Source organism: Ctenopharyngodon idella, chromosome 12, assembly GCF_019924925.1.
Source record: "Ctenopharyngodon idella isolate HZGC_01 chromosome 12, HZGC01, whole genome shotgun sequence".
NCBI lineage: Eukaryota > Metazoa > Chordata > Actinopteri > Cypriniformes > Xenocyprididae > Ctenopharyngodon > Ctenopharyngodon idella.
This window is the reverse complement of record NC_067231.1, coordinates 17,141,950-17,152,707: the sequence shown is the minus strand read 5'-3', so window position 1 is coordinate 17,152,707 and position 10,758 is coordinate 17,141,950. Positions and strand designations below refer to the sequence as shown.

At 37.9% G+C, this 10,758-nt stretch overlaps 1 protein-coding gene across 1 annotated transcript; it reads right to left on the bottom strand.

Annotated features, from left to right (window-relative positions):
* Positions 1-2,547: 2,547 nt before the first annotated feature.
* On the bottom strand, positions 2,548-6,375 carry calm2b (calmodulin 2b, (phosphorylase kinase, delta)). The gene is made up of 6 exons (XM_051914920.1): positions 6,244-6,375; positions 5,128-5,158; positions 3,879-4,022; positions 3,595-3,701; positions 3,346-3,481; positions 2,548-3,236 (listed from the first exon to the last, which is right to left on the bottom strand). Exons 1-6 carry the CDS (start codon positions 6,244-6,246, stop codon positions 3,208-3,210), a joined length of 450 nt encoding a protein of 149 aa, XP_051770880.1. The 5' UTR covers positions 6,247-6,375; the 3' UTR covers positions 2,548-3,207.
* Between the last annotated feature and the right edge of the window lie 4,383 nt (positions 6,376-10,758).

Below are 10,758 nucleotides of genomic sequence, written 5' to 3'. Positions count from 1 at the left end.
TGCATTCCAAAAACAAGACAATCAAAAAGACAGAGACGGATATTTGACAGTGAATACCTCACTTACTGGACGCTTTTGTTAAAGGGTTAGTTCACCCAAAAATGAAAATTCTGTCATTAATTACTCACCCTCATGTCGTTCCACACAAGTAAGACCTTCGTTCATCTTTGGAATACAAATTAAGATATTTTTGATGAAATCCGATGGTTCAGTGTGGCCTGAGTTGCCAGCAAGATAATTAACACTTTCAAATGCCCAGAAAGCTACTAAAGACATATTTAAAACAGTTCATGTGACTACAGTGGTTCAACCTTAATGTTATGAAGCGACGAGAATACTTTTTGTGTGCCAAAAAAACAAAATAACGACTTTATTCAACAATATCTAGTGATGGCCGATTTAAAAACACTGCTTTCAAAACGAAGCTTTACGAATCTTTTGTTTTGAATCAGTGGTTCGGAGCATGTGTCAAACTGCCAAAGTCACATGATTTCAGTAAACGAGGCTTCGTTAAGTCATAAGTGTTTTGAAATTTCAATGGTTCACCACTGGGGGGCGTGACTTTGGCAGTTTGATACGCGCTCCGAACCACTGATTCGAAACAAAAGATTCGTAAAGCTTCGAAGCTTCATGAAGCAGTGTTTTGAAATCACCTATCACTAGATATTGTTGAATAAAGTAGTTATTTCTTTTTTTTTTTTTTGGCACACAAAAAGTATTCTCGAAGCTTCATAACATTTATAACAACAAGATGAACGAAGGTCTTACTTGCGTGGAACGACATGAGTGTGAGTAATTAATGACAGAATTTTCATTTTTGGGTGAACTAACCCTTTAATGGGATGATTCAATATTTTCCCAGGCTAAATGTTATCAACGGTTAATGATCTCAGAATTATGGAAGTTTGTTCTTTTTTTTTTTTTTTGGCTTATGATTAAAAAAAAAAAATAAACCAGGTATGTTTTTGATTTGAGTCTGCAAAGTCACAGTTATGATAAATAAAATTGCAATAACCCCTTGTTTTTTTACTCTCAGGCAAAAATTAGCTTCCATACAGATCAGGAAGACTGTACTTTAAAATAGATTTGAACCTGCTTTGCCACTTCTCAGTTCTACTTTCTAATGACAATGAAGAAATGACTAAAGTGAACACCATAAGCACTTGTGAGGACTTGAGCTATCTTTTATAGTGCAGTGATAGAGTGTCTTTGGTGGCCTGATATCATGACAATAAGGGGAAGAGCTATTGTTAGCCTGGATCACAGTAATATCACAAGGTCCTATGACTTGGTTGTCCAGTGTACTTTGCTGTGCCTTTGAATCCATAACAGACAGAATTCAAATAAATAAACAAATAACAGAAGGGCAGAACCACTAAAAACAGAAAGCATGTTTTCTTCTCGTCTCCATTGGCTACAAATGTTGCCCTTACAAATACAAAGTCTGGCCTTGTCTTTTATTTCCTCTACCTCCGCAGAGTGTCACATCTCCATCGTCAGTCAGTCGCATAGTTACATGACGTGAACATGGGAGCACTGCTCAACTCCCAATGATCCTTCAGAGCCTACTGGAAAAGGGAAAGAGCAGCTACCCGTGAGACTGGAATCCACGGTTGCTAGGAAACGTGATGGAACATGAATATCACACGTCAGAAAGCTCAGCACGGTGGTAAATAGTTCTCTGAGATGAGATGCACACATATCTCCCTCGATACAGTGAGTCGCTTATGCTCCATTGGTCTCCATCACCATCGCTTCGCATTTGTTTGCATTGTGAATGAGCCTTTGCTCATTCCTCAAACTAGCACTTGCCTACACGTGATTACTTCAAAGGCCCATCACCATTTGTGCACAGCCTGTTAACAATGAAACACTCAGGCAGTGTTTGTATTTCAGCCTTGCAGCTACAAAATCTGTTGTGTATCCAACATGGGGAACTCTGGCAACATTTCAACAAGCCCTTTTAAGGAGACTGCAGTGGTCTGATAGAAAAGGCTTAGCATAATAAGGACCCTTTGAGCAGGAACAGAACTAGCCTGATACAGGCCTGACCAGAAGTCCTAGAGCATTTTTTTGTTTGTTTGTTTTGCAAAACTGATATTTAGCTTTTTAAATAGCCAGCATATTAACAGTAGACTAAGCAACTTCAGTGTGAATATTTCATTCATAAATGGTTTGAAGTCTGTTATTTTCAATCCTGTAAACAGCAGAGCAATGGCCAGGAAAGTTATTTCCAAACAATTTAAACAGAAATTGTAATGTGAATTCAAAATTATGCAAGACATCTTGACTAATCAAGTCATAAAAAGTGTATAATTACAGGGTAATTACACTAAATATGATCACAATATCACTCTAAAGTTTGTAGCAATGATAAGATAAGTGGGTAAAACCAACATCATGTTACTGGAGAGTGGACTAACATTGTAGATGCAGTTTAATAACAGCAACATACCTTGTTAGCTAATGCTTATCCAAAATAATGACAAATTCTCCCTTTTTGATTACAACCAAGCAATAATTTGAAATAAAAGGCAGGGGAAGCAGTTTTTGGGTAAATTGTTAATTTTATTGGAAAACAAATATACAACTTGGAATGGATTCTGAGGCATGGCTGTGCCATAAGCAGTTACAAAAGAAAAGTGACTAATTAAAAAGCATAGTAAGAACAGAACAAATACAAAAAGATTAGAGTGTATGAGTACCTGGCGATAAACCCGTTAGTATTGAATTCAATGATGTTGCAATAGTGCAAAGCTGAGGACTTTCCCCATTTCTATTTATACGCAGTCCATTGTCCATTCAGAGTTGCACCTCCACATAAAATCAAGAGGAAAAAAAAAAAAAAAAAAAAAAAAGAGTCATGCCAAAATTGTTGAAATGACGCCACACTGTCAGTCAGCTGGACCCTTGATGTCACCGCTCGTCAGGTGGGCAGGCAGACAGAGCAACAGAAGGGGAAAGGGGCCTGTGCGTAGTCAATATCTGTGCCTATATGTATCACCTGGTCCCATAACTGCTCCCTCTAACAGATTGTTTACAATGTCTAGGAGTTGGGGGAAGGCATGAGCACTCAAATCTTATAGTATACATGCAAATCCTTTGGACAGCAGGAGAGGATGGGGGAAAATTAAAATTAAACATTTTACAGAAATTAAAAACAAGAAAAGGCAGATAATTTTATACAAGAAATTCTGTACAAGGCCTTTACTTCGCTGTCATCATCTGTACAAATTCTGCAAAGAAAGACAAAAGGGGAAGTTTTAAGAGTCACTGCAAACAAACAAAACTCCAAACCAAGTGCAATTCAAAACGGACACAGATTATGTGAATTACAACACTCACCTTCATAATTGACCTGACCATCTCCATCAATGTCTGCTTCTCTAATCATTTCATCCACCTCCTCATCTGTTAATTTCTCCCCCAAGTTTGTCATCACATGGCGCAGCTCAGCAGCACTGATATATCCATTCCCATCCTGACAAAGACCAGTGAACAACGATCCATCCAAATTATTTTACACCTAGGAATGTTACCAGCAATGCCTTAATAGCAGGTTAAATGAATTCAACAGTTCTTCAGAAGCCTTACCTTATCAAAGACACGGAAAGCTTCTCTGATCTCCTCCTCGCTGTCGGTGTCCTTCATCTTTCTTGCCATCATCGTCAGGAACTCGGGAAAGTCTATTGTTCCATTTCCTGATTAAAGGGCAAAGTACACAGGCAGTTAAGTAACAGCACTATAAGTGAAGATAATGTTTTAATCGTGATAAAACACTTCAGGGAAATGGTTTCAAGTCATATGCAAATCTGACCCTACTCACAAGAGTTAACATCATGCTGATGGCTAATGTAGCAGCAAAAATGTGTTCTCACCATCTGCATCCACCTCATTGATCATATCCTGCAGCTCTGCCTCTGTAGGGTTCTGGCCAAGAGAGCGCATAACAGTGCCCAGCTCTTTCGTGGTGATGGTACCATCCCCATCTTTGTCAAATAGCGAGAACGCCTCTTTGAACTCTGTGAGAATGAACAGTAGAGACAAAATCAGTCACATTTCTATAAACATGTCACTTTTCCACTTGAGCAAAAAACAAAAGGAACAGGTGAAGTACTTCTACTCCATGTCAAGCTTTTTAAATAATTACTTGTGGGCATTATGATTCCACATAGCTTAAGTAGATCCTTTTGTAGATCCTATATGCAATTTGTCTGATATGCTATTAGAAAAGGACAAATTCAAACTTTAAAACAAGTTCCCAAAGCTAAAAGTAGAATTTATTACATAATTGTCTATATACAAGACCAGGAACAACAAACGCCTTCATAGATAAAGGATTAGGATGACAGGGTGACATGGAAGACACACAAACACCCCAGAGCCATGGCAACAACTGACCACTAGTACTAATGGTAAGGCCTTTAAGTTTAACCAGACCTGCCAATCACCAGTAGTTAAATGCACAGACATGCAAAACAAGATGGCCTCAAGTACCATCTAGACTCAATTTCTAAAGATAACATTTAAGGTCCAGCAAGAGTCAGCACTGTCACTGTTAAGTTTAAATGAGGAGAATTGATCCTTGCAGGCATAGTCGGGATAAAACTAAAACTATAGTGACAAGTGAGACCAGTGCATGCATTTGCCCAGCGGTCTGAACACTAAAGGGCAATACAAAACTCCCCTCTGTGCCAACAATGTTCATTGAGTAGAGCTGATAAGACTATTTGATACTTCCTTTGATATGACATCAGACATTACAGATGCACGACCAGCTTTCCTCTGTTACACAGAACTGGCCCATTTCAAATTTTTTACTATAAACACGCAAAATAATACTAAAGCTTAAGGAAATGCATTAGGCTCTCTTATTTCTCTCTATCTCTTTATTGTACAGTATCTGTTATTGTTTAGGCTCACTTTTTTTAAAAAATAGAAACAGCAACATTTATGAGTCTGCACATTGAAGGAGGCGATAACTCATCCATGCCCACAGATTTGACTAAGATACCACCTTAAAAGGCAAATTATAGCAAACTAGAACAGCCAGGCTATTTCAAAACGCCACAAGCCAATGCAGAAACTCTGAAGGGGCGTGTAAGCATATCAAGTAAAGCACCTTACCGGCTATTTGCTCCTCTGTGAGTTGATCGGCCTAGGGAAGGGAAGAGATGCAAACAACCATATTAATAAATCATAAATCACTACGAATTCGTAGTGTTTTGGTACTCTGACATCAATGTCTAGCAACCCGTGTGAGACCGAACAAAGACCTCAGATTCCCTCCCAGCTAAATGTTACGACACCAACTCAAGAGAATAAAGTCTCAACATAGCGACGGTATTTAAGACACTCCTAACAACAGCAGTTCATCCACCCACCTGATTCATTGTATTTGGTGAACTACTCCCTCGTGGCACTATAGACAGTCATTTTAGATAGTAATTTAACCTTTTTAGTGTTGTAGTAGTCCTGTGATATAATGCTCGAGTAACCCAGTAAGACTACTGCAGGCTATCTCAACGAGCGAAACTGATCACTACGTTGTAACAATGCATGAAACTAAATGGATATATGAGCAAAACGTGTGATGATGCTTAACATTAAGATCCTTAAGATGGCTCAAGAATTAGAATACATAAATCCTCCACGACTTTATGCAAAAAAAAGCACAATACATAAGTTTTTTTTTTGTTTGTTTGTTTAACCGGCTACTTTTCTTAACGCATCCCGTCATAGCCGGGCTGCAGACCACATGTGATGCTGCCCAGTCAACTTAACAACTAAACCAACATGGATACTTTTGGTTCAAACCCAGAACGTAAATAAAATAAGCAAATTATGTTAAACGTTGTTTAAACCGTGACTTACTGAACCCTATTACCAAGTTTCGTAATAACTTGAAACTGAAAGTGAAGGGGCTCAAGCACACCCCTGAAGTTAGTAATACGTTACTTCCTTCACGGAGTTTCTTAGGTTTAGTCTGTGATAATTAAAAACTCGAAGCGAAATATGTCAAAAAATACATCAAAAACCGAAGAATGTGGAGCGGCGCGTATATTCCTTCATTCAGTCCATCCGCTGTGGTCGTAAATTTGGCGGCACATTTCTGTAAACGCCTGAAAAATATTATTTTTCTATTTCTTGTTTTCCTTACTTCCGCACAAATATATGTAAATAGTACATATCTTTTCATCAACGTATATCCATCATTCATTAGAAATATCGGTGTGCACTCACCATTTTCTCTTTTTCTCTGTCAGTCTCCCTCCGTCTCCGTGAAAGATTCACAAATGGTGGTCGGAATATTGGTATAGACCCGCCTCAACGGTCGTACATAAACACCTCCCATCTTCCTGTATTTATCCGCCAAACGCACTGCATTCTGGCTAGGGGCGCATCGGAAATGCCGTAATAATTGTCCACGGAAAAAAACAAAGCTTGATTAAAAGTGATATATGTCATTCTTCATAAATAAAATAGTCTTTTATTGTGCTCTCTGCAGATATTGACGCAAAAGTACAGGCGGGACTAGCTGACGGCGGAAGAATACTGTACGCGTTTCGGTTGTGCGGATGACTCTGATTGGTTCGTTTGTACCTGCAATGCGTCACTCCCTGGTCACACACTGTAGAATTTTCCCGGTCGTAAATGCCATTTAACTTAGAGATGAAATAGGGAATCACCTGAGTCGTTGTGAATTCCACCCTTAGGGGGCCATAATTATAGTGTTAATCTGCTGGTTAAATGTTTTTTTTTTTTTTTTTTTCAATTACATAACAAATTTGATGTAAAATAAATTCAAATTAGTGTGGGCCTATTACAATGCATCTTCACACATAAGAGAAAACGTATGCATTAAAGCTTAACTATGGTGTCGGGCTGTAGTTTATGCACACATTGTGCAATTCATGAGCATTTTTAGATTCACAGAACTTTAAAAGTGCTTTAAATGTGTAATCAAAGAAAAGTAGTACAACTTAAGTGTAACTATGCACAATTAAGCCCCATTCACACTATGAACAATAACTATAATGATATATATAAACTATAGTGTCCCCACCAGTAAACAATAACCTTCTGTCTATTGTAAGTCAATGTTTTTACCGTTCATCAGCAAGAAAAAAAGTTATGAAAGTGATTCCAATGATTTTGTTCCTCTGTGTTGTTCCCTATTCTAATAGTTTTAGAACAATTACTAAAACTTTACAGTTATCATCCTTGTTGCGTTTTACAGTGGCCTTTCTATCAAGATGTTCCACCTTCATGGGTTTTACAAGCTCTTAACAATATATTTGAGACGAGTAATATTTTTTCAAATGGTCATTTGAGGCACATACAGCGTGTGCTTTTGTTATCATTCAACAACCAAAACAATGGAAAACAAACCCATAGGTCTATGGTAAAGATTAATAAGACTACAAAAAGTCAGTAATAACAATGGCACTAAAAGTAATGATGCTGACAACCAGATCCTGCCTTGTTTATCAAGGCCTACTCAAGCTCCTAGCTAGCCTCTCAATGCATGACTGCCTTAGCTCCAGGCCACCTGTCTCTGGCCTTGTCCCAGGTCTGTTGGATATTGAAGGGATGAGAAGACAGACTGTTGCTGAGGGGGGTTGAGGCATTTTCATACCAAAAGAGCAGCAGGAGCAACTGAGATTATCTATGAGTGAACAACAGTCCTCAGTATTGTAAATGTGATACATTTGTATTGTATTCATCTTGCTGTTGGATAATGGAGTTCATTATTTAGCCCAGATGTTTTCCATGCCTCTGGACCCCCTCACCACCACTTTAAAAAGGAGATGACTAAATCAAGCTTCCTTTTAAGTAAACAGTTACGTCTAAATCAGTATAGCATGAACTTGGGTGGTTCCTGCATACTTGCTTTTCCAGAGGTTGTAAAACCAAGGGAAAGAGTGAATCATGCATTGGTTACACACAACACATGCAACATGTGCTTAATGCCTCTTTCAGGTTACCAACAGTTTCCGCACTGTCTGGAAGGGTGTCTGGGATCTTAAAACACAATTTTTTTTTAATATTATATATATATATATATATATATATATATATATATATATATATATATATATATATATATATATATCTGAAACACTATTATATATATGTTATATGGTTTGGACAACATTGTAGTGTCATAAAATATCATGATGTTAAATATTGTATACAGATATAAGAATAAGGCATTGTGTAAAATGATCATTATCATGATCATGTTCAACTGAATTCATGCACTCAGGATTTTAATCTCGTAAAATGCGTGCAGGTAAACCATGTATCCCGGTATTGCTTTTAACTATGCCGAGAACTTTGGTAATAAGATGCCAATGTCTGTGAATGGGTAATTGAGGACATAAAAAGCCATGTGAGACACAGATGGTTGATAATCACTGGTATAAAGAGCCCCTGACCACTCAGGTGTTTACTCAGAGTGAAGGCCATGAAACTGAAGACCTATTCATTCTTAATGCACATTGAGGCTTTGTAGCGAGCACTGGCAGACTTTGCAACACCAGGCTCCAGTTTCCCAACACAGACTTGTGTGTGTGGCTGTATGCACGTGTATGTGTGGTTGTGTTCACGAAGCTGTACATAAAGGAAAAAGAGCGTGACTGAGATTGTCTTTCCCTTTTTGAGTATCCACTGTTTCCCTCTCTCTTTTTTGAATGACAGCCAAAAATCATGTAGTTGAATAGTAAAGGCAGCAGTTATCAATGTTAGGCAAACTTCACAAAAAAAGTGAAAAAATCATGGTAATTATGCTCAGGATCCATCAGGAATGGAAGGAGGATGTTTCAAATTAAATTTTGGAAAATTCAATTCAGATTTTGTTACAGAAGCCACTATGGAATTCACAAAGCCTTGAATCTTGACTCGTAATAGATAAGCTTTGGATCTTTGGCTGTAAAGACGATTTAAAAAGGGGATTTATATTCACATAATCTACCACCTCTGTGAGATTTCTCAATAAGAACAATAATAAATCAGAATTAAATAGACAGAAAAAGAGTATTTTGTGGGAAACGCAGGTTTTTTTTTTTAATTAACATCGGGAGCTTTAAGAGATCAGTGATATAAAAAAGCTTAATTATGGATGGTTTTTGGAGCTTAGTGTTCAGAGAGATTTGGCTTCTTCAATTTCAATTTTTATAATTGAAATTATTATATGTAATGTATTAGATAATGCAATCTTTTTAAGTCCACATTGTTCTTCATGTTGACAATATATCTATAAAATAGGCGATAAACTGCCTGAATGTATGACAACCTTTGTGTAAACAAAACAATACATTCAATAATAAGATCCAAAGAATACATGACTGCAGCACTAAATAGGATTAGATTTAGACGCACCGATTTTCTATCTACAAAGGACATAAATTATGTCATCCTTCTTTATTGCCCTTTGCAGATATGCAGAGCTCCACGGTTAAAATCAAACCTCAACGATAGCTTTAATTGCCACAAATAAAATGCACAAACATTGTGGGTTAAAGTGCAACATAACTGATATTGCAACAAGGATTACTGTAAAACCTTTCAAGTCACGTATCCAAAGTAAATAATGGTAAAAATAAGTAGTGACCTTAGAACAAGGCTTGATAAAGGGTTGCTATGTTAAAAAAGCAAAACGATGTGTTATGAATATTTATATATTTACACTAAACTTTCTTGGTCAGCAGTTGTGTCTAAGACACTGTAAAATGCTACCTGTAATTCAAGTACAGCAGAGGCTTCAGTTTCACAAAAAGCATTAATATTTAACCACATATTTAGTGAGACCTATTTGACATCACCGAACCCTCCAGATAATTAACACACTTTAAAAAAAGGGTCTTTATTTGTACAGAATAAACTATATTTATCCTACTATTCTTTATTAGAGGCTGTATATGTATATCTGTTTATTAACACAATAGCAAAATATACATTATAAGCACATTTAAAATGTATTCCCCGTTATATTTAACCATACACTTAGATTCACTCTCTCTCTTTTTTTTGACTCCAGACGGCCCAGTTTTAGACATCTGATATGCAAGACTTTGCTGTTCTCACACACAGACACTCTGTTCAGTACTTACTGATGGCCAAGTTACTGAGATGCCATTTAGCAGATAACAACGAGAAGACTAATATGCACATTCATTGTGCTGACAAGGGGCAATTACTGACATATGACCGAATGAAGTAAAAACTGATAGCTTTTTTTTGGGCTGGTCCTTGTCTCGTGTTGTTCCAGAACTCATTTTTATATTGCTTCTTGTTGCCTTTTGTGCTGTATATGACATTAATAATTTACAGTTATTGATACCACAATTGCTATATACATACATTATATATATATATACAGTATATATACATATATACGTTCTTGACGTCTCCATCTCGCAGGGTGGCCTCTTTGGCAACACCGTTGAGGACTTTGCCAGCAGTTCTTGGCAGTCCAAAAGCAGATGGAGGCCATCAAGCACATCCTGACCCAGAGTGATACCACTGCCACCAGGCCGCTGTGGGCTGGCCCCCAGTCTGCTCGTTGCCAAGGGCGTCCCCCTGTGGATTTTACACCTGCTCCGGCGCGGCCGGCGACATCACCCCGGCCGCCACGTCAAGCCCCCTGCAGGAAGGCGAAGAAGCCTTTCCCTTAGGCCACCGCTAAGCCCTCCAAGCGTCCATCTAATTGGGCCTGATATGGGCAGCCCAGAGATGGAGGGAGTTGCTTTGAAC